General features: G+C 40.1%; 1 protein-coding gene across 19 annotated transcripts in view; it reads right to left on the reverse strand.

Moving 5' to 3' along the window:
• BCAS3 (BCAS3 microtubule associated cell migration factor) overlaps positions 1–25,118 on the reverse strand; it is a 301,169-nt gene that overhangs the window by 183,990 nt on the left and 92,061 nt on the right. For 10 of the 19 annotated variants that reach the window (XM_086858967.1, XM_086858965.1, XM_086858973.1 and 7 more), the window contains exons 16-19: positions 22,496–22,646; positions 9,142–9,266; positions 8,422–8,587; positions 7,197–7,297 (exon numbers count right to left, since the gene is read on the reverse strand). In XM_086858967.1, coding sequence (XP_086715093.1) covers positions 7,197–7,297; positions 8,422–8,587; positions 9,142–9,266; positions 22,496–22,646 — 543 coding nt within the window. Of the gene's footprint in view, positions 1–7,196; positions 7,298–8,421; positions 8,588–9,141; positions 9,267–15,604; positions 15,650–22,495; positions 22,647–25,118 lie in introns of all 19 variants that reach the window. The other 9 variants (XM_086858966.1, XM_086858964.1, XM_086858968.1 and 6 more) reach the window with 1 other exon arrangement.

A 25,118-nucleotide genomic window follows, 5' to 3' on the forward strand; every position in this document is an offset into this window, starting at 1 on the left:
TTATGTTAACCATGGATTACTGTTACAATCAAAGTATGTAGTGAGAAGTCAAGAGGCTTAGTAGTAAATTTTCAAAGCGGTGCGTGGGGATTTACCCGTTTGACTCCCATTAACGGCAATGGGAGGCGCGCGGCGAAATCCCCGCACGCCGCTTTGAAAACTGACCCCTGCGTGCTCACGGACCCCGCTCTAAGGACTTCCAGATGACCATGCAGGAGGAGGAAAGAACCATTTCAGCATGTGCCCTTGTTCATTATTGTTGTTTGTACACATCTGAAAGTGTTTGAGTTGCTGTGCCAGCGCTGTTTCCAGCGCTGGTTTATAAAGCGCAGATCAGGGCGGGTGAATTGTGCCTGAGCTGGCGAAGCCGTGCACAGGCCCAGGTGTGTCCCTGCATCACAACCTCAACAGGCACATTCCCAGCAGCCAAAGCACCTTACAGAGTTCATCTGTATCTCTGTTATTTCACAAATATTTCGAGTTACTCCACTGCTCACACCATGATGCATCTGCCCCCCTCCTATTTACCCCAACCACTCAGTGCTCAACCAGAAATTCAATTTGCTTCCTTTAACACTCAGTCCTGCTTCTCGCAGGGAGCAGAAGGTGCAGGCTACAGTTTTAGGGAAATGTAGTTTTTCCTAAAAAAAAAAAATACCATGTACTCAATTCCATTAGAAACACCTTTTCTGGAAGGGGAAGGGGAGGCAGATTAACCTGCAATCTGTCATGCCTCCAAGCGCAAGAAGCAAACTTGAAAATTCCATTTTCACCATTTGTGACTCTTCCCAGGAAAACCCAAACACATTCTGTGTGAGAAATGCCTGCTTGGAATCAGTTTTCTCCAGGAATATTGTAACCTTAGTCATAAAAATTATATATAAATATATATATGCACTTACATATATTTAAGATCTGCAACAGTTTTAAATGCAGTAAGAATTTCCAAATTCTAAATCATAAAAATTCTTCTAGAACATATTTTACCAGTATCACTTACATGCTCATACAGATACCTGTATTTCCATGAAATATATAGAGAGAATACCTAAGTTAAAATAAACACTTGAAAATCAAATCTCTGAAATTCTAAAACTCATTTTCCTGCATAGGAAAATCTAAAACTCCTTTCATTCTTCAAAATTTCAAGGAATTGTAAATTTTTCACCAAGGATATGGATTTTTACAGGACATCTGCACAACTCCTTCGAGACCACTGATAAAGAGTCCCAGGAAGTTCTTTTAAGAAGTATTTTGCATTCTTTCATTATATGGTTATAATAAATTAAAACTCAGTGAAAATGATTCATAGACTTGAGGCAACATTGGGAAGAAAGAATAAAATGGCAAAGTGGGAATCTAGAAAATGGATTCTCTGGCACTCTGATTTTGCAGTTTTAAGCCTGGAACACTCAACTGACACAACTTTGTGGCAAGGCCCTCACCTGTGGCACCAGGTACAGGTGAAGGGCAGGAGGTTGGGCACCATTCACACGACCAGCACAGGAACATGAGACAGGTGGAAATGTTCACCCATATCCCATGGTTTGCTCCAGCTCCTCTCCATGGAAGCTGAGGTGAGCTCAGGTGAAACTCCCCAACTTCAGGACAAGGTCAGAGCTGGGTTTGGATGGGATGGACTCCACAAATGGGCTATGTTCAACTGGCCAAGTGCAGAACCAGTAAAGCCCAGCAGAGATGCTGGAACAGAGCAGCAGAAACTGCCCCAAGCTCCTGCTTGAGTATGGCCCTGCCACAGAGCCAGAGCAGAAAGGCTTTGAACACCTCGTAACCACACAGAGTAATTGTTGTTACTGCACAGGCTCTGCTTTTGATCAGTTTTACTGTTTGAAACCCAGCTTGTTGTGACAGACATTGAACATGCCCAGAGCAAGAGCAGCTCTGGCCTCCCCAGAAATGCTACAGAACATTCTATAGTTACATCTATGGAAAGGGATGTACCATCACCTGCGTTCCTCCATCCCAAATCCATTGTTAAAGATGCACCCTCAAAAGAATGCAAGGAGAAGGGAAGAGGTGCAGCACTAAATGGGATTATGAGCCCCAGTTCATTCAGCTCTGACCAGACCAGCACCACGCTCTGCTGTGCTCTGAGGAGGGCTGGAGGACCACGATGTCCAGATTCCTCCTGTGGCACTCCTTGGCTGTCATTCCAGGCATCACAGCTCGGTTTTCACACTGTCTGTGCTCACAGCACGTATCCACAGTTATTTAATACACTCTCCATCTTACCCTCAGACTTTCCACAGTACTCACTAGCTCTGGGGATCTCATTTTTATTTCTGTCAATGGAATGTATGAAAGGAATGAATGAAAAAAAGAACCACGATGCTGCTTGGAGACAGAAGTCTTGTCCAGGATGCACAGCTTTCATTAGAGGGAGCAGGAAGTGCAAACATGATGTCAGAGCTACAGAGATTATCTGCATAAATGGTGTTATCATTTAACCCAAACAAACAGCAGGGAAAGGCTCACCCCCTCCCTTTGAAGACAATGGACAGTTACTAAACTGGACTTGTAATGAAAGCCATTTTCAGTGAAACACAAGATATGTGCAACAGTTGGTTCAGAAATGAAAATCTGTTGTAACAGCCAAAAGTCAAAGGCAGCTATAAATACAGGCCTTAATCTTTTCAAGAATCCCTTAACGAAGCCTATAAAACTGATTTTATCTCCAGGCCTAACTCAAGTGCAAATTCTTACTCAGAAAAATGTAACAGCCCTGCAAGTATGACTTGGAAAGCAGTACAGGGACAAGGAAGGGGAAAACAGAGTGCTGGTTTGAATGCTCACAACTTGGAACACAAATTACATTGCATTTAAAATAAACAATTAATGAGACAGCAGAAGCCTCAGCTACAGGCCCACTTTTCCGAGAGAGAAACAATTTCCAGAAGCGGTCAGAGCGGGATGCAGAAACACTGCATCTTTCCTTTTAACACAACAGAAATGCTCTTTGATTATTTAAAAGCCAATTGCAAAGATCTGTCTTCAAAACCTCCTATTGCAGGTTTAATAGCAAAGAGGTGCAAGTACACTTACCAGCAACACAGGAGTAAAGTACAGACTTTTGTTTTAACAAAATCTATATTTATACGATTACATTTCCTATGGTTGAGGGCAGCTGTAATTAATGGATTTCCCTCCTTCCCCTAATGCAGTCATTTGTCAATTTAAACACAGAATGCCCAATCAATTTTGATGTATTTAGTAAGCAATTTGTCAGAGTACTGCACACCAGTTAATATATTAATTCTTGTCACTGGCCCACTTCTGACAACTGTAGGCCACGTCCATGAAACTGGTCCTGATGAGCCAAAACTCTTGCCTGGAATGTGAGGAGCCAGAGGAGAGAAATCAGGTCTCAATCTATTCAATTCCTTCTCAGGGAAGTTTTTGCTCAGTTTTAAGGGATTTATTCATTAATGTGTTAATTGACCATGTTTCAAATATTGCATCTAGGGTGCAAAGGAAAAGTGACTTCAGAGTGGAGAGATAAGGAAGAAAAGAAATAAACATGAAATGAGGATGTCAGACTTTCTGGTGATGCAGAGTTACCAATTTCCATGGCAATTCCATTATGTGCCATGAATGTTGACTGTGTGAATTCAAACATGCAAAAAACATGTGAAAGGTACAGAAGTCACACAAAGGAAACCAGGGAAAGTCAGTCAGATATGCAAAACTTCATGGCCTGGTAAAAGAGAGGAAAGGATTCATTTGAATGAAACCTGAACACAACCAGGGGATTGTCATGGACATGGAACACACATCTTAACAGCATCCTCAAGAGTTTATAGAACCCAAAGCACCTTAATTCCCAAGTGCCAAACAGCAGCAAGAAGGCAGGATTTAAAGAGTAATTAATAATGAGAAAACTTGGAAATTCTATGGAGAAAGCTTTAACATCGCAAGTTCCTGTGGACATCAAAACCCTCCTGTGCACACGTGCAGTGTCTGGCACAACTCTCCTCCCACTGCCAGGCCTGCTAGGACAGTTAACCACACCACATGATGCTGTTTATGTCACAGGAAAAACATCTAGGAAGAATAAAATGTGACTTAGATTTCTTTCTGTTGTGGTTAGACTTGGAAGTTGATCAGGACATAGGTGAATAAAAAGTGAATATCAGAGACACAAACAAGGCAGAATCCTATGTATTAAATGTGGGGAATGTAGAGAAATATCTGACACCTAAACCCCAGCACTGAAGACCTGAGGATTGTAATTAATCCAGGGGGTTGTGGGATGGACTCATGGGAACAAGTGAGCCTGGAATCTGCTCTGTCAGAAGGAGCTCTCAGGACTGGTTATATTCTCCCTGACCCACTGCAGCTTGGAGCAGCATCCTGACACTTCCTGCAGGCCAGCAGGCTGTGGAATTTAACGTGCAAGTTCACTTTCAAGCCATGAACTTAGAGAAAGCTGTAAATCCCTCACTTCCCACCTTCTCAGCTGTGCAGCAGCCCGAGCTGTGGTAAGGTGCTCAGGTAGACACGAGCTGCACACACTGATGCAGGTTTCTGCAGCAGATGTCACAGATGACCTCAAAGCAAGGAAACAGCTGTTCTGATCCACTTACAAATACCCTTGGGATAAAGGTCTTGGACACTTGTTGTACAAAACATTTCTTCAAACAATGGTTCCTTGTTCATGCCTTTCTAGCTGCAAATAAAACTTTCAGTTTCTTTAAAAATATTAAAAGCTGAACCGTGTGTTGATAACCTAATGCAATATTTCTTGAATATTCTTTGTTTAGCATAAGAACTCACCGGCCTGGTTTATATTTTTCAGAGACTAAGGAAGATTCTGGCTCTGTGTTTTGGCATCGAAGCTCTTATTTATGAAAACCTGGCCGTGCAGCCCTCCAAGCAGCCTGCCAGACGTGTCATTGTTCTGCCCGGCTGCTGACAGAGGTACTCTGTGCTAAAAAGCACACTGAGGGTTTTTCAATGACCCAGGGGGCAAAGGTCACTTATTATAAATGGATAATGAGACCTAATGCAATGTTCTGAGTGTGGACAAAGAAAGGGTCTATCCATACCCCCTTGTGACTTGGTCATTCAGGCTTTTATTTCCCCTGCACACTTAATGGAGCCAAACAATTGGCAGAAATGCTATACAGAAAGGGAGAGAAACTGCTGCATTCTACCTCCGAGAGACAGCCACAAACAGTGCCCCTGAAACGGCGCCACGGCTCCTGCGAGCCCTGACGTGGCAGACAGATGGACCAGCCCCCCTGAGCCACGGCTGAGCCATTTGCAATTAAAGCCCCCGATGGAAGAGAGCACAGCAAAGCCAGGCTGCAGCTAAAGCCAGCCCAGGGCAGAGCTGCAGGTAAGCAGAGCCATGGAGCTGGGCTTAGGAGATCTCTAACAGGTGGCTTTTGTGGGAAGATGCTTGGACTCCATCGTCAGGGACTTCACTGAGGAGCTTCAGCCTGAACAAATCCAGAAGACAAAACTTCAAAGACAATCAGACACAAATTTCTCTGTTATTGCCATGTCCTCTAGATACTCTGCTGTCTTTAGTGGTTATCATTCTATTATTCTTTCCATTTCACATTCAGCTTAAAGTATTCCTGTTATGTGAATTAAAACCTGAGTTAAAAGTCTTATAATTCAAATAACACGAGTTCCTTAACTGGCCATGCAGATATTGCATCTACTGTGCAATGGAAAAGTGAAGTGTGGAGAGATAAGGAAGAAAGGAAATAAACATGAAATGAGGATGTCAGACTTTCTGGTGATGCAGAGTTACCTATTTCCATGGCAATTCCATTATGTGCCATGAACGTGACTGTGTGAATCTGTGTGAATTCAAACATGCAAAAAACATGTGAAAGGTACAGAAGTCACACAAAGGAAACAAGAGAGAAGTTAATCAAATATGCAAAACCCCTTTAAGTTCATTAATTTGCTCCTTTTTTCTTTAAAATGTTTTCAGTACTAAACAATTTGAAATGTATACATATGTATACATATGTATACTGTGTAACAGTATTGGAGCTGTTAATGAAATGTTAATGAAATACACAAAATGAGCCCCATCCATCCCTGGTTTCACTCTGTGGGATACAAATACAAGTAAAACAAGGCTAGAATCTAACAAAAAAAAATCCAGCCAAAATACAAATCTAATGGGGCTGTGCTCTACTAATACCTTTTCATGTTCTTTTGTATCTTTTGAGTTTAATCCCAAATTTCAGTGCAGCACAGAAGAAGGAAGCCTCAAACTTTGCAGGTTTCCATTAACACTCAGATGCAGCAGATGGACAGGTAGAAGCAACAGATGCAATCTGGCACCAGTGTCCCTTTCACCAGTCCCATCCAAAGTGCCTCCTGGCCCACATGGCCACTTGGTGCATCTGAAATGCCCCTGTCACATAAAGCTGCCTGCACTGACAACTGTGCACAGCTCTGGTTTCCCCAGGAGAACCTCAACAGATGCCAGGAGTTGCTCCCTTGTGAGACTTCAACTGCTGCATCACTTTGATCCTAGACAGAACAGAGACTTGCTCCTCACTGTCAGTACTCTTCTCTGTCTTATATTGTCAGATAAAAGATAAATACTCATTTTTCTACAAAACCATTATAAAAATCCATTGGTTTGTATATTTATGTAATACAGATACACCATATATATGGAGCTCTAGGTGTATTAATGTTTCTGAATATGCCATGCCATGAAATCTTGGCTCTCTGGGAATGATGGGGCTGGGCAAGACACAGGACAAGGCAGGTGGGCAAGCATCCCTGGCAGCAGTGCCAAGGCTCCTGAGGGAAGCAGCTGCCTGAGACTGTGGCTGGAAGGAGCCCAGCAACCAGGAATTCCCAAGGAGAGGGAAATGCAGATGCACTCACTTGTCACTGGATATGGAATTCACAGGAGGAAATGGCTAAAAGCATGAGAAGGAATGAGGTGAGGAAACCCTGAAGATTTCATGGGATCTGGTGGGTGACTCTCAAGACCAGCCAAGCACTCCCACAGCCTCACAACTCCGATTCATGGCAAAAATCCCAACCCTACATTCACTGCTCCATCCTTACTAACACGCACAACCCTACTCTGAGGTTGAACATACACTGAAATTGGCTGAAAAAATCAACTCAGAAAAACACCCTCTGCTTAAAGCTTTCAAATGAGACAAGACAAGAAGTTGTCAGCTACTCACAGCCAGCCAGAAGATACTGGTAGTACTGCACAGCATCTGCAGCCAGGAGCAGTGGATGGTTTGCATTAAATGGTGGTTGGAGTTCATTCCACTGAGGAGTTCTGAGGTAAAACACAAGACTATTAATATTTAAGCTAATACAGAGAATGTAAATCAGTGTTTCTGTCATCACATGCAATTATCTATACAAGCTCACAAAATGTTTGTAATTATTTAAATTAGCTTGTTCAAACACTGCAATCCACCACAGGCAGTGGAGCAGCAGGGCCAAATCGTGCAGATTGTGAGGCAAAGACAATACTTGGTTGTTGACTGCAGCAGGGATTGCGTAAAAAAGAACCCAGGAAGGAGGTTTAGATTAAGTTGGTAAATATGTTTAGGACCATTGTATGTCATGCTGACGTTATATAAACACACAAGAGAAACTGGGCAACTTTTTTTGTTCTGTTAACTACCACTGCTTCCATCCTGTGAAGTCATTGAGCACTTACTGTGAAAATAAAGCTGTGTAAAGTTATGGATTATTGATCCAATTAGAATTTTCAATTCCATTACAACCTACTCATTTCAACAATAATGGTCCCGAAGTCTGTGTTGTAATTTTAATTAGGGTGGGCCATTCCTAAATAGCTTGGTAAATCAAGTATTGATCACTCCAGTCCAGCCATAAGCAGCACTAAGGAATGTAGGAGCCAAGAAAAATCAATAGAAAAATATTTTAAAACGTCAAAAGCACTGACAACACTTTCTCATCAATTTTTCTTTACTTTCTTCCACATGTCAGGAATAATTTCTTCTACTGTCTTTAGAAATGGTACCTTCAGCTGCTCACAGGAGAACTCACAATGCTTCAAAATGAGAACCTTGCTCATGTCTCACAGCAGAATTCTGTACTTCTACATTACCAAAATAATCGTTTCTAATCCTTATATAAAAAGAAAATTATAACCTGATAATTTTAAATCACCAATTAATAAAGATCTCTGCTGATTCACAGACATGTTCATGTAGTTCCACATGCAGAGAAAGATTGGGAAGCTTAATTCCCATTGAGGCCCACGAACAGTGACAGAACTGCACGGAAAGCAAGGCTTGAACTTCTCTCCTTCAACGGAAAACTTCAGGAGTCTTTACTTGAGGGACAATCACGATGCAGCTCACCCAAAAAGAAAGATCACAAGCATTTTGTGGCTGAAAGGAAGGAAAAGTCACAGGAATGAGGTACCTAACCAAAGTCCAGCTGGCCCTGGGGCAGGTGACCATCTCCAGGGGGGTGTCGTCGCTGATCTTGGGCGCGGTGCTGAGCGGCCGCGGCTCCAGGACGTGCTCCACCAGGCTCCCGTAGCAGCTGATGATGTACAGCGACTCCACCACAAACTGCTTGGACTGATCTGGGGGGAAAAAAGAGAGAAAATCTTATTGCAACAGCACAGCAGGAACAGAAAAAGCTTTTGTGGAAATAGCAGACTCTGTTCTTTTAAGTCTTAGCTTGTGGCTAAAAATGTGAATTAAAAGTAGCAAAAGGGCTGGAGAGACAAAGAGAAAATTCTACAAAACACACAATTTTCACACAATTGTATGAGTATCTCATACAAGAGAAATTTCACACCCAGGTGTGTTCAGGTGATTACACATTTCCAAACGTATCTTGTACATTTGCTTTGTGTTCCACCTTTATCTCACAATTTTTTCAGTGTCACTTCACACTGTACCTTTGGACTGACCTATCAAAGTTGGGTTTCTATCCCTGTATCATAATAAAAGATCAATTATTCATTTCACTAATTAAAATTTCTTGTACATTTTACCAAAAACACCCCAAAGACAACCCTAAAATTCTCGACTGCCCCTGAGTTTAAGGAACAAAATGCACAGATTGCTTAGAACCTGCCACAAAATAAGAACTGAAGTTTAAATGCAAGTCCTAATTCTGTGAGGTACCAACCTTTTTCTCGTTTGAGACCGGAATTGTTTGCAAACCATGACCTTGAAGCTCCAAAGACTGCAGCGACACAAAACTCCCCTCCCACAGATTTACTGGGTGAAATCTGCGGAGCTGGTTTGGATTTGCTTTAAAGAAAAAACAAAATAAAATTATACAAGTTCATTCTCAAAAAATTAGGATGTCCCTTGCTTAACAGCAATTTTAAGATTTTACTTCAGAAATGGGGAATATCTACAGTTGACATAAGGCTGAGCAGGATTTACAGATGCTCAGTGTTTCCCAATAACAGGTCCCAAATTCCCCTGGAATTCTGAACTCATTCACTGGAGAACAGCACTGGCTCATAACGGAAAACTGAATTGTTTAAAAGACCCAAAACTGAATATTTGCATTCAATAGAAACAACTTCTGAAGTAAATACAAAGAAACCCTAAATCCTTAGGGAATGAAAATACAGATTCTGGGTCAGCCATTGCAGGTGGTCGATATTTCCTTGTCCTTTCCAAAGGAAGTCAGGAATAACCAGGGGATATGAGTGACAAAGGGTGGGAGGGAAGGACATGCAGAGGGAACAGGGAGGGGGAAACAATGCACACGCTCATGAGCCACTGTTAGGACACATCAGGATTTCTATCATGGAAAAGCAGACTGAGACACTGTGCCCTGAGCCCAGGATGTGCACAGAGCAGATCCAGGGGGTGAGGATGTTTGTTGAGGTGTTTCTCCTCACAGGGACCTGCAGGTATGTAACATTCTGCTCTGCAGAAACTCAGAACTATGGGCAGGGCACTGGCCATGCCTCAGTTCATTAAACCAGCATTTCACCCTTTCCTTAACAGAAAAGCTCTTTGACAAACCCACACAGGATTTTGTTTTCTCCATGTTCCTCTTGTTCTAGTCCTTTTAATTGAATTATTATTTTATATTTTTCTCTCTACTCTATTTCACTGCTCCCTTCTCTTCCTACCCACCCCTCCTTTCCTTTTTTCTTATACTAATTTCATTTTCCACACAATTTCTGCCCATGATCAGACCATCCCATTAACCTGTTTTTTACATGACAGTCTCCAATTCTGAGAAGTGTGTGTGCATAGGTGTATGTGCAAACAAAGGAGTGCAGGTGTTACAGTGGAATTCAGCACTAGAAGAATCTTTTTAAACATCAGAAATCAATTAAAATACTGTACAGTTATAATGATATTTAATTTATACTAACAAATGTTACACATGGCAAGCCTGTGGTCACATGTATCAGTTAGATATTATAACAAAAATGCTCTTTCCAAAAGAATTCCATCACACTGACCAGAGCCCATGGAAAGAGTCAGACTAACTTCCACGGACTTGGATCAGAGCTGAAGCTCTGGTACATGTGGGAGAAGCTGGAATGTCCCAAAAGAGCAGTTGGAATTTATAGTCAGTAACTCTGGTATTGAACCACCACAAAGCACTTAACATCCAACTGTTAAACCTACAGCTACAGATGCCTGGGTCAGAAACCTGTGCTCCAAAAAGGTCCTGACTATAAATGTATTCCCTTGCTTCCAGTGGCACATCATGTTTCTATATTAGAATATTTAAATTGAGATTGTGTTAACTAACAAGCTTTTATTAGCTACTCAGAAAAAAATCAGAATAGATTTCTTTCACTTGGAAATAATCATCTGTCACAGAAAGAGTATTTTTAACCAAATTGCATATTGAGAATTATTTTGGTTCTCACTTTCCAAGTATTCACATACTCATATTCCTTCAGAAATGAAAATATATCAGTGAATTAGAGTCTTGTTGCTTACTTCAGTTAATAAATGATTTGGTTTAATACAGAGTATTATTCAGGACAGTATCACCCACCAATCACTACAAAGCAAACCAGGAGCACAGATATGACTCTGCCATATTCACTTCCTCTCCATAAAAGGATCTTTTTATACTGTCCTAATGTTCTTAATATTCTCAGCTTTTACTGAACACAATCTGAGGTTATTAAAATTATTTTCAATCATTTATTTAAATAAATAAATGTAATTTAAAATGGGAAAAAAATTGGAAGCAAATGCTATTCTCAGCTACAAACTGGAGTAAAGCTCTACAGAGACAGCAGAAGTGAAGCTGGAACTCAACACATTTTTCCAGAGTTCTCCACACTCTGAGTCCCCAGACCTGTGCTCAACTAAATACAATTATAAACAGCCTTAGAGGAAATGGTCTGAGCTCAGTTCTATTTACATCTTGTCTTTAGGATGCACATCTTTCAAGGCAAGCACTTAAGTGTTGGTTTCAGTGCCAGAAGCTTTTCCCTTCGAGGATGATGTTTTGTAGACAGAAAGAGCAGACCTTGTAAAACACGATTACTCATGTGGTTAAACTCAGCCCTGCTAGCAAACAAAGACAAGCAAACAAACAAAAAAGATTTGTGCATCCTATTGGTTTGGACAGATTTCTGAAAAATACTGTTGAGATGTCAACAAGTCTATTCTGAAGCCTCTTGTAACTGAGGAATCTTTAATTTGACCATAATTTTACCCCATTCCTGAGTTTTCATCGATACATTCCAACTCAAATTTCATTCCTTCAGCAAACCTCCAAAGCCCAGTTGTTTTCAGTAACAGTAATGCCATTAAAAAATATCTTTACATGTCATTGTGATATTTTAACAACTTGGAAACTATAAATCCTCATTATTCTGCAGATGCAAACACCCTCTCAGCTTTATAAATGATAACAAAACAATAATGTTGAAGGTAGGTGGTGAATGACTTGTTTCTGCTATGAACTCCTGCTCTTTCCTTGCTCTTGGCTTGTCAGCACTTCATAAATTATTCCAAGAGTTGAAATTCAGGCACATTTGGCCTCACTTTTACAAAACAGTTACTTTAAAAGAATCTTCATAATACAGTAACTTCCAAAAGATTGTACCATAGTTTTCCTGAGAAGAGATGCAGGAATAAATTCAGATTTTTGGAATCAATGCTAAAACCAAGACAGTGAAGCAAATGGGGCCAAAACATTCCCCATTCTAATTTCACTCTTCATTTTTCCCAAACATTAGGAACAGCAGCATTATATTCAAGACATCAGGAGGATGAAAAGGCAGTTTACTTTTTCCTCTCTGATCTACTCCACTGTGCAACCACACCTGGAATTCAGTGAGACACAGAAATCCTTTTTCCCCAGTTAGATCTGTACAGAAATCTCTATCAGGAATAGAATGCATTTGGGAAAATCTGTATTATTATTAAATGTTCTAACATAATTTTGGAGGATTATTTCTATTTTAAATGCAGAAGCATTGAGATGTAGATACAGATGTGGCCATCTGACATTTTCTACTGAAATGGCACAGAAGGAGATGGGAGGAAACTGAAGAAGAAAATGAAGACATCACTTTGTCAGAGCTTGAAGAGCAATGAAGAGACTGAGCTCAGCATGCAAGCTCTTTCATAGTGCCAACACAGTGAGAACAGATTAAGACCTGCTGAAACCATTCAGAGCTCTCACTTGTTGACTTTGTAACGCATCAAACTCTGCCATAATCTCTGGAAATGCATTGTGGTAGCTCTTTGTAAAAATACTCAATAGTTACAATATTTTAACTAGTTTACATTTTAATTATTATTTTGCTAGTATGAATTAATACTTTTAAAATAGTCTGAAAACCAGAGGCTGCATGGTTGATGATGGAGCTTCATGTCTCACAAAATGTTTCAGGCTCTTAAATATATCTTTAAATCCATTGGCAAACAAGTGACATGAGTCCAAAACAAGAAATAAATTGCATATATGGGATATGAAGGAGCTGCCTTATATATTTAAATATTTATAGTCAAATAGAACAAGTCTGCAAAGATTGAAAATCACTTTGATTTCATATTCCAAACAAATAGGCTCCAAATATATGAGATTCATAAAAACAAAAGCACTTATTCCACACTAAACCCACTGAAATGGAAACATCCATGGCTGCTGATGGAATAAGTTTTATCTTGACTACATAAGCATCAACAAAAGTATCAGGAGAAAAATACTGCAAGAAATTTGCAATTACACATAAAATTATAAAAAAAAAATCTGTCTCAAAGTCCAGAATTTTTAAATCATTTATCACTGCACCTACAACATAAAAACAAAGATGTTTCCAGTTGTCAGATTGTGAGTAAAGCAAGAAAAAGCACAAAAAGGAATGGTAGGATCCTTTATTCACCAGGCACTTAGCTGTCAAATCAACATCCATTTTGTTTACAGAATTTTAGGTCTCATTAAGACCTTAATGGAAACAACATGACTTCTTCCCCCACCCAAAGTGTGTTTTTTATCCTAATTTCTCTGTAGACGAGTAAGGACCATATTTTTGAGCTAGCACTGGCATTAAACAAACCACAAAAAGAGTCTTGTGAAAGACAGGCAACAATTTTGGAGCCTATTTCATATATTCCCCTCTTTAATCTCAGCCTTTTAATCTTACTTCAATCTAAAACCATTTCTGGTTGACGACGTCTCCTGCTTCGTGCAGGGGTGATCCACACTGCCTTTGCTCACAAATCCACTGCCAAAACTCTTCTTCCAGAGCCTTTGCACTTCTTAGATCACCATGAGGCAAAACTCTTTGGTGCACCAGAAACTGCTCTTAGAAAGGTTCTTAGGTAGGTACTTCAGGAATTAGAAATTCTCCACGAATAAGGCAAAGCTAGCTTCCTTCCTTCCTTCCTTCCTTCCTTCCTTCCTTCCTTCCTTCCTTCCTTCCTTCCTTCCTTCCTTCCTTCCTTCCTTCCTTCCTTCCTTCCTTCCTTCCTTCCTTCCTTCCTTCCTTCCTTCCTTCCTTCCTTCCTTCCTTCCTTCCTTCCTTCCTTCCTTCCTTCCTTCCTTCCTTCCTTCCTTCCTTCCTTCCTTCCTTCCTTCCTTCCTTCCCTCCCTCCCTCCCTCCCTCCCTCCCTCCCTCCCTCCCTCCCTCCCTCCCTCCCTCCCTCCCTCCCTCCCTCCCTCCCTCCCTCCCTCCCTCCCTCCCTCCCTTCCTTCCTTCCTTCCTTCCTTCCTTCCTTCCTTCCTTCCTTCCTTCCTTCCTTCCTTCCTTCCTTCCTTCCTTCCTTCCTTCCTTCCTTCCTTCCTTCCTTCCTTCCTTCCTTCCTTCCTTCCTTCCTTCCTTCCTTCCTTCCTTCCTTCCTTCCTTCCTTCCTTCCTTCCTTCCTTCCTTCCTTCCTTCCTTCCTTCCTTCCTTCCTTCCTCTCCTTCCTCTCCTTCCTCTCCTTCCTCTCCTTCCTCTCCTTCCTCTCCTTCCTCTCCTTCCTCTCCTCCCTCCCTCCCCTGTGCTTCCCCTGGCAGAGCTCCCAAATCCCTCCTCAGCCTTTCTCTGGGAATTCTGTGTCCTACAAAGCTCTTCACAACTTCTTTTCCTAAAGAGAATACTTTGATAGAGACATTAAGGGTGATCCGTGTGGTGACAATTTCTAGAGCCAACCCAAGAGCCATGTACAAATATTCTAACAGATACTGGTGGCCACAGTTAATAGATATCCTTAGCTAAATTAAAAACAAAGAGAAAATCCCAAACCCACAGGAAAACCCCAAAAACCCAAGCCCCAGAAAACTCCTTGCTGGAAGTTTTTAAATTTTCTGAGGTGTTCTTACTTCTTCCATTCCTATTATCCAAAACTTTCAGCATCTAAGCCCAATCCTGTTATAAAGTGGTGACTGAGGTGATGCAGAGCTGCCCAATTATTGAACCAAACTCCAACATAAAGAACTTGTTAAAACTTGCTTTTTGTCTTGTCTGTATTCTTATAATATGCTGCATTTTTTTCACATTAAAATGAAACCCCTTTTATTTCAAATAGCCCAGTTTTAATAGAACTGTTTCCCATGTTGGAATGAGATGATCTTGAAGGTCCCTTTCACCCCAGGGCCATTCTGTGATTTTTTTTTTTTCTCCAGAGTAATCAGCTTTTCTTTTTTCTTTTTTTTTTTTTCAGTGCCCATTTTACTGCTTCACCTCTCACTGCAGTACTTTACTGCCTACTCACTGCTAATCTGGCTTATTTTTCAGAGGTCATCATCGATGTTTTCTGTCTGTGAGCAACTTAGAGCTACAATAATAAAGGAAGCAATATAGAAAAAAAAAGCGAGAGGCTTGTTTGGAAAGACATTGCAATCATTTCTGCCCACTTAGAAATAATTTATTTTTTCAACTTCCCTGCTACTTAAAAATTAAATGCACTCTCAAAGGTAAAAAAAAAAAAAAAAAGGAAAAAAAAAAGAAGTGAATTTAATTCCTTGCAATGCTTGATGATGAGCACATATCCATAGTTTAAAAGTGAAATTATGTAGGTGGAAACCTATGGATCAGCCATGCAGGTAAACAAATGAAAACCAAAAATTAATCCAAAATTAAAAAGTCTAAGCACAGAGTTATTTTCAGCAAGGACAGCAAATGGAGTATAGGCATGCTGGGTTTGAACTGGGAACTCACCAAGGAGCTTTTATGGAAAAACATCCTGCTCCAAACAGGTAAGGTCTTCACGGAAAGGGGAAAAATGCACAGAAATTAGATGAGAACTCAATTCCCAACAGGTACACCGTACATCATGCTACTCAGATCTATGCAGAAAGTGAACAGAATCGTTGTTAGAGCCCTTGGGGACACCCTGGAGTGGCAGTGCCCAGGGCACAGTCCAGAGGTGGCACCTGCCAGGAGGGCTCCGCATGCTGGGACCCGCGGGGGACATCGGTGCAAGCTGGGCTCAGAGTTAGAGCTGGGCTTAGGCACGGCTCAGGACCCCCCTCCAACCTGCTGCCAAAGCTGGGGCTGCAGCAGATATTGAACAGAACTGACAGGAAAAGGGAATTAGAATCCAAATCGGTCACAGATTGGGGTTTTCCATGAACACTGAGGGGCCCAGTGGGGCAGTTTCACAAAGATACTGAAAGGAGGTCAAATAAAACCAACAGGTGCAATCAGAACCTTTTAGGGACAATTATTCAGCCTTTTGCCAGGACAGAAACACCCCATGGAATTCAATTGTTTGACCCAGAAATCTTCTTCCTCTCATTAAAAGCTTGCACAGATGCAGAAAAGAGAGGCCTGACTTACTTCAAATGTATTTGATGTTCAAATCACTGGATCTAGAGCTGAGTGCTTTTGGACACCCAACAATTTACACCATGATTTGATTTCATGTTTTGTTCAAGTATTTTGCACAGTGGAGAGTTTTTAACCCATTATTCTGAGGGAATTTTCAATGGGTATCTCCTTTTAAAAATTCACTGCCATAGTGACATTTGCATAAAATCTGAAAAGGAGCAAAAGGAGGCAAATTTAGAGCTACTCACATGCTCAAGGCTTCTTTGAGTCTCATTTGGGATGTAACATCATCCACAAAATCTCTAAATAATTCATTTTGTAAATGCCAATGGTTCTGTTTTCTTTTCATACTCTGACACAGCAATAAGTTCTGGGTAGTTGAAACAGGTGAAATATTCTTAGGCAGTGAATTGCCAGAAAAGGTCCAGCACTGAAGGATGTATGAAGCACTCAGCCTTAGACCAACACAATTAAAAGGATACCAGCCTGATAAAAAAAGAACTCAATAAACTAAATCTGACATGAGCACAACATCAATGAATGAAGGGATCCTCTCAAAAAACATTCAGGTGAAGGTACAAACCTAAAACACACATTCTTCAACATGCAAAGATGCAAAAATCCAATAAAGACTAGAATATTACAGAAAAAAAAAAAAAACCCTTATTTTTAATTAGTACTATAGGCCAAAAAACCACATTTTTGAGCTCCACATAAGGGACTGGCCTTTAACTTTTTGTATTTAATAAATTGGTTAACATTTTTGGGGACAGAACTCATTTGCCAGAACCAACCACCCTTCTAGACCTAATATATCATCTTTGAACAGTACTAAAACCCAATTAAATTGTCTGAACTGAATGATCTCCTATAAAGTGAGCACATCCAGTGTCCAAGTCAAAGGCCAGTCTAGAAGATGAGTCCAGAACTATTGCACTGCTTAAATATTTAATTGAAAGCTAAATCTCCTGCATAACCCAAAGCCAACATAATTTAAAACCTAGAATGTAATGTATTGACTGCAAAATTGAAGAGTCATTGGAGAGTGGTCAGATCTGCCTGGGAACTTAGAATTCAATTTCCAAATTATGATCATGGCTGTTTTGGACACTATTTTTTTTCTTCTCAGCCTCAGTTGCTCTGTCTTCAAACCTCAGGCAAATAACACTTAGCTGAGCCCATTAAACATTTCAGAAGATAACAGCGGCTTTTTCTTCTTCCACAACTGCTATATTGACCTGATTGTACATGCAAATTAAAAAATTCTCTTTATTTTAATTACAAATTGGCCAGGTGGGCTTCAACTGAAGGTTTTGTTCAGTCTGTTTTGGATAGAAAATGGATGGAAAAGGATAGAAAATTTTGTAACTTGAAGAAAATGTAATTACACTTCCAAAGACTACAGCAGAGTCTTATTAAAATGCTTCATGTGTGAGAAAACCAACTTACTACCTCCTTGCTGTTCAGAAGACCTGATTTCATTAAGAACAACCATTTTTTCCTATGATATTTATGTATGCAATTGCTTTCCACTATTTCCTTCCCATAATATGGATGGAATACTAATTGAGAGCGAGAGAGAATCCACAAATTACAGGATAACCCAACCTTGAAGAGACAGCACCAGATGGCTGCGCTCAGTGACAGCGAGAGAGCAATGCCAAGGCAAAAACTCACCCAGGTTCCCCTTTTCCAGAGCTAGGGAGAAATTCCAAAGGAAATCATGGAATGAAGATGATTCACCATTCAAAGTTTTGACAGAATTTTCACAGTTTCTCACCTGATTCTGAGTTTTAGAAAACTGAAAACTGAAACATTCTGATTTTGTGTTCTGTTTAATAAAACTATTTAAGCTTTTAATAAGCTCTGCAAAACCCATTTATTCTAACCCTCATCATGCCAAATTGAGAATCCTTTAATAAACATTGACATCTGAGCAAACTTTAGTGCAAATAATTGTATCTTGTTTCAATTACAAATGATTACAGCAGTTGTGTTGTTACTAAAATGTATTATAAAAACTAAAAGTGATATAAAATATCTGAGAAATGTGCCAGAAAGAGAAATTCCGGCTTCAGACATTTGTGCTGAATTCTTTAGTTTTAGGGGTTTTTTTTCTCTACTTTTTCAGTTATTTTTTCCTAATTAATTGTACCATAACATGGTGATTTTGCACCACTTTTTTTTTTTTGCTGCAGTAGCTGACCATGGGATAAATGAAGATCCCTGAGACAAAATAAACCCAAGATGTATCAGTGACTTTCTGTGCATAGAAAATTAAAATGATAAAATTGCATCAGACATTTTACCTACTTCCCCTTTCCTCACTGAGGGTGGAATGAGGGATGGGATGAAGAAGGGATAGAGTTTCATGTTTAAAAATACACTATCTAAATCTCCTGGCTGGAAAAAAAAAGCAAGGTTTATCCCTTTTCTGCAAGGCACACTGGATTTCTGTGTTTTGACAAGACTCAGCTAATGCAGGTTCCATCCTGCTGCTCACTCCAGCAAGGATGAATTGGGGAGTGAAGTATGATACAAATATAATGACCCTGTCCCTTGAGGAAGTTAAAACAAATGCTGCTGTCAGAGGAGCCAACTTTGACAATAGTTTTTCTTTTGAGGCAATTACTGTATCTTTTCTTTCCCTCCTTCCCATTATAGCTCACCCATGTCCCCACTGGAAACCAACTACAACTCATTCCACAAACCCAGGGAACACTTATGGAGTTACTTATGGGGCACAAAGCTGAGTTCTACAATGTTCTGATTCACTGCCTTTTATAGACAATGAGATGGACCATACAGCTCTTCCCCTTTGCAATCTATAAGCTCTTTGTAAATGAGCAATGAATTATCCCACTCACCCACCTTGACAAGGAATTCAGCATTACTATCGAAATTTTGAGGGGGAAACTGAGGCACAGTATAGAAAGACTTATTAAATCCAGCTCTTGTGCTGTCCTGCATCCCTCCTAATCTTTAAAACATCAGAAGCTTCCTTACTCATTAGTGTTAGAGCCCCTCTGGGAAGGCCTGAATGTGCTGACAGCACAAACTACAGGGAAGCCAGTCAATGGGATGACAAAATGTAGGGACAAAAATTAAGTGCTTGATGAAAGTGCAGAAATTACAATGGGAGACTTGAAAAAGCAAAGGAAGAAGCAGAGGGCAGGGAAGAAGGAAAGGTGGAGGGGATGCTCTGAGATACTTCATGCTGACAATGGAAGTTGCATTCAGGGCAGAGACTGATCAGAACACGTTCCAAAATCTACATGTTTGCAGGGGGGGAAAAAAAAAAGGCATCTGTGATGAGCAGCACGGTCATGACACAATTCCAGACTCTGTCTTTCATTCCCATAGGGCTACAGGAGACACTTTTAAAAAATTTACTGCCATTCCACCTGTCAAGCAACATGACATGCTTTGCAGCTCTGCTCCAGACACATGATATTAAGAGCACTGATCAGTCCTTTCAGTACCTGGAAAATATTTTGCTGTCTTGGATACCGGCAGAACAAACCCCAACTCGATTTTTTGGTTAATAAAATCTACAAGACCTCATGAAGATTTAATATTAAAGCAGCTGATGTTAAGAGCAAATAAAAGGGACAAATCCAGCCCTCTAATTATACAGAATTTGAGTCTTGTTTAAATGTGCTGCAAAGGATTAAATTTTTAATTCTTTCGAAGTCACAAGCACGGGAGAGGAATCTTTGAGGGCGGCTGAGCAGCGACTGCTGTGATCCCGAGCCCGGCTCCTTTTCTGATCGCTGCACAATCGCAAGGTTCAGCAGCTGCTCCCAAGGAAGAGCCTTGTTTCCTCGGAGCAGTGCTTAGAGGTGCTGACCATGTAGGTGTAAATACATCTGTCTTTTGCCATTTGCAGTAATACATGCCTCCTACACTTCTCCCAGCGAGGCAGATGGTCCCTGTCCTGTCGAAATCTTACACTGCACAGACTTCCAGTGCTATGTGTTTGCAGAAATATGAGGGCAGATGTTAAATATGTTAAACACACGCTTTGCCCCCTGGAGGTTTAAGTTAAGGCTGCTGTCTCAATTTGGTCATTTTAGGCATGCCAGGCTTCTTGGATCCTAGGCATTCCTCTTAAATCCCTGCTTTATAAATAACAGCTTTTCATGTTAATTTTGTGTACTTTCATCAAATATTTTGGATGCAGAACAAATGAAGGAAGCTCTCAGCTTAGTGTTACGAGGCTACGTGGGCTGTGCTGAAAATTATGATCCTCATTCATGAAAACTCTATTTACACAGCAGGGTATTTCCCATGACTGTTGTTTTCCCCCTTACATAAGCCTCACTGAGCATTTTAAATTTAATTAGTTTTTAAAATTACATAAAATGGAACAGGGACAGTTTGTGAATAGCATAATTTACCGGAAAACTACAAATATGAACACTCTGAATATGTTTTAGATGTTTAAGAATAAAACATTAAATAAAATATTGGAGATTTACTACAATTGCAATAATTTTAGAAAGGCTTGCTGGTATCACCACAGCATTGAAGAAACCTTTGTAAATAATTTTGCATTAATTACAACTATAAACCAAGAGCTTTTCCCCAAATCCTCCTCACTGCTCCTATCACCCACCTCCCCTGGCAGGGCCTCAGGTCAATTTTTAATTTCTTTCTCTGCCGTGTCCTGCCTGGTTCTAAGTCTCTATTCCAGTTCTGGGAGCCCACATTTACATTTCTGTCCTTCACTGTATTCTTCAAGTCAGGTTTTTGGTATTTCCCCTCTCTGAGGAACTGTGACCTCCTGCCCTGTGACAACCTCCCCCTGACCCCACCTCCCTTCCCATCCTCATCCAGGATCACACCTGGATATGCTTCCAAAATTCACCTGAGCAGCAGCAAAATCTTTTTCACTTTTTTAAACTGAGCAGAAAACTAAAAAAGCTTAAATAAGCAACTGAAATGTGTCTGTGGAGGAAGCTAAACCCCAACATGACCCCCAAACTGTTCCTTCACCGTTTCTTAAGTTCCATTTACAATTATCTGTGAAGCTGAGGAATTTCTCTCTGTGCTTGGGGCAGCTGCGTGTCCGTGGCTCACGTTTGGCTCGATGAGCCCCGTGAAATTCCCGTTTCACGGCAAGGGCAGGAAAGGATTGTTGGACAGACACGAATGGATACACACGTGCACAGCCCAGCTGCTGACTGCCAGCACTCACACCCAGTGCACCCAGCAATAAAGGGATTTTACAGCAAGTCCTGAACTCAAGCACAAATATGGGAATTACACAGGGAGAGAGGGAATATCCGCAAGCTCTTGCCTGAAATGGAATTCCCGGTTCACGAAACACAAGGGAAAATTCACCTCACGAGCAGGGTTTGAGCAAGAAAGCATTGAAGCAAGGGAGGCAGTGCCTGTTTGCCAAAATGCAGGAAAAGGTCAGGAAGCTGTAGGACTCTCAGTAGTTCTGTCCAGCATGCCATGCTCCATCTACTTTCCTTAAAAAATATAAAAGCCCTCTGAAAACTAATGGATCAATCAGATTTTTAACTGGAAAATATTCAGGAATTCAAACAACCAGAAAATGAGAGGAAAAATATAAACATCACCCAGTAGATTTAAATGCAATAAATATTTAAAGTTTAGCAAGAGAAAAATGTCAGCTGTTGGACAGTATTAATTAATTTAAAATTGCTATGGTTAAGGAAGCTCATAAAATCTTGTAATATATATTTAGAGGAGCTTTTCCCAAGAAAAGTGAAGTGTTTTATCACAGCACATGAGAAGTACCAAAGTGCAGCTGACTCTGGAGTGGAAATCCACACATGAATTACCGAGTCCAGAACAGTACAACAGAGGAAAAATAAGGTCAAGAAAACAGCAGGATTAAGTTTTGCCTTTCTGCTCAACCTGGCTTACTGTCTTTCCAGTTCTGATGGTCAAAAATCATTTCTGCTTGAAAAGGTTGGAAATCAAAATAAACAAACTTGGAAAAAAAAGTAAAACCATATTTTATTCTGATTGAATACAGCTCTGCTTATGTTTCATTCCAATTCCTTGTGTGAAAACGTCTCCTAACCCACCCAAATGAATATTCCTGAATTTACAGAGGTTTATATTTATTTAAATTGTATTTATTCATCTGATGTTTTCAGCCTCCTCTTCCTCCCACCCACCTTCTGCTGCTATTAAATTCCATACACAGAAATTAAAATACAGAATAAAACTAATTCTCACTAATAACACAGATGACTTCCACATGAATCACAAAGGCTAAGGAAGGTTTGTGCCACTTACCCTGTGCGTTTGGTGATGGTCCCTAATGTCATTGGCTGCTTGATTTGAGCGAGAGGCAACACCACAGTCAAACTTGGGAGAGGCAGGAGTCGAGGATTCCCGGGATTGTTGTTGGTGAAGTTATTGTAAGTGTCTTGGCTGTTCAATTTACCTTGATGGGATAGAGGTGCAACAAAACATATTATTGGAATTTTTTCCTCGTTTATCATTTCTACATCTGCCTCAAGTAAGATAAAAAAAGACCAGGAAAAAAAGGCAAAAAATAACCACAAATGAGCTGCTGCTGTAATAAAAAAAAAATCTAAAAAAATAATCTTCATTTCAGATAAAGAATAAATTACAAGGAAGAAGCAATTACTAATTTCATGTCTGGGGATAAGGAAGGATTCTTTTCCATGGAAGGGAAATTATTCCTGCTGCTGCTGCTGCTTGCCTGGCAGTTTTGCTCACCGAAAAGTTTTCGAGTTCAATTTGAAGGACAAGCTCTGGATTCCAATTCTCTATTTAAAAAAAAAGGAGTATCTGGAAGGGAATTATTTTCCTAAAGTACCACATACAGTGTTGGTAATTGGAAGTCCTGAAAAGGTCGCTTTTGTTGTCTCGACGGATAAAGACACACAGAATAATCATCTGCAGAGCTAAGGCTGGAGGGAAATATCAAGTAACTGTGTCAAATAAAGCCATGCCAAACTAGATGTAAAAATCAAGAAAGTATCAGAAAAGTAACAAATTTCATATTCATTCAAAAAGACAAAAATGAAACACAGGTACTGAAAAAAGGAAAGGGAAAACATAGCAAAAAAGCCCTCAACAATCCTAAATTTAGCTGATTTCAAAGAGGTCTGTGCTGGATGGAAGCCCAGTTTGGATACGCTTTCTTACTCGCTGTATCACTCTGTAGTCACAACCTTTCATTCTTCAGTTGGAAAAGGAAACTAGCTCCAAATTTCATGGACAGTAAAGAAAGAAATGTGAAGAAACCAAAGAAAGAAGTTAAACAAAAAAAGGGGCCAGTCTGTTTATAGCAGAATCAAAAGTACTTTAAATAGACAAGCAACCATGAATTAAAAGGTTTAGATCATTAACTTGTTTTTCTGTGTTCCTATAATGCTGTGAAACACTGGCTTTGTTCTTAATCAAAAGGGAACCATATTGGGAATTAGGTTCCTAAACAACTGATGCATTCTACACAGATATTATACAAATCCCAGGCCAAATCCATACAATCTGCCTCAAGAGCAGCCACCTTTTTTCAAGGAAGAAAAACAGCACAGCAAAGGGTTTCTCACAGGAAGCTGCCTGAAAAGCTTTAATGGTACTTCAGATGGATTGAAAATAGGAAAAGGAAGGCGGAAAAATCTTAATGAATGTCTCATCATCCTAAAGACACTCAATGCTTCCTTCACCCTTCTTTTAATACTATATAACTGTAAGCTTGGGGGTTTTATTTGGATTTTTTTTCTGCAAAGCCCCCAGACCTCTGAGTCTCAGAGAAGCACAATTACAGAAATGATGAAATTACAAAGTGTATTTTGTGATAAGTATCTGGCCTGAACATCCATCAATACGTTTTAAGAGAAACAGCAAGGCTTTAATGAAGAACAAGCCTATTGAAGTTCCCAGAGAGCAGGTTTCATTAATAGCAATTTTCCTGCACCAACTTAGAATAAAAAGAAAAAGGAAAAGGAAAAAAAAAACCCATCTCAGTTTTAAGAGATGCAATTAATTTTTTTTTTTTAAGATTAGTTTAATAATGCATTTTTGGTTCTTGCAAGAAGGCATATGAATAGTTTTGTGCATTATTGTCTAATTAGTCACTGTTCCTGCAACCAAGGCCTCTCTGGAAGTGCCCCCCTCTCCCATATTCCCCTGGATCCACACGGGCACAGCAAACACTGACAGTGTCTACTGAGGGGGCTCCAAACCTCTGTAATTTGTTTTCTTTCACTTGGTCAGAATCAAATGATTAACTCTGAACTACTGATCCAAAGGCAGGGTTGGAACAGCCCCCTCTCCCCTCTCAAGGCACATTTCATGTCTCAGTGCTCTCTGCTCCCAACTTCATGTGGTTTTCCATATGCAAAGCCTTCAGCTGATTCACTGGAATATTTGCATGCAGAAAAATGAGGAATTTACAGACGTCCTTCCTACACACGGATGAGCTGCTCTGCCTCCATACAAGTTGAGGACTCCCAGAGCAATTAGGGATACTTAAAAAACTGCAGGATTATCTCATCTCTTCAGAGTTTTTTATTAATTGTAGGAGCAACATCTTACAAATTCTTAGACTCACATATAAAGAAACATAATTAAACAAAGAAAAAAGTACTAAACAATTTTAAAAAAGAATGAAAATGTGTAGAAGAGATTCTGAAAGGGATTAAAATATAAGATGATTCCTCTTTGAGAAAGAAACCAAAAAAATATTCAGGAGGTCAAACATTTAATTTGTAACTATGTATTTGGAAATGTAGCTAAATCTGATGTATACAAACCTCAATAAAAAATTAACTAAACCAGACCTCAAAACGCACAGCACTTCACAGCACAAACATGATAAAAAAATTCTGCTGTGACAAATGGAAAAGCTGTAAATACCAAACATATGTCACAAAAACCATTG

Source organism: Cyanistes caeruleus, chromosome 21 (genome assembly GCF_971803275.1).
Source record: "Cyanistes caeruleus chromosome 21, bCyaCae1.hap1.1, whole genome shotgun sequence".
Classification (NCBI taxonomy): domain Eukaryota; kingdom Metazoa; phylum Chordata; class Aves; order Passeriformes; family Paridae; genus Cyanistes; species Cyanistes caeruleus.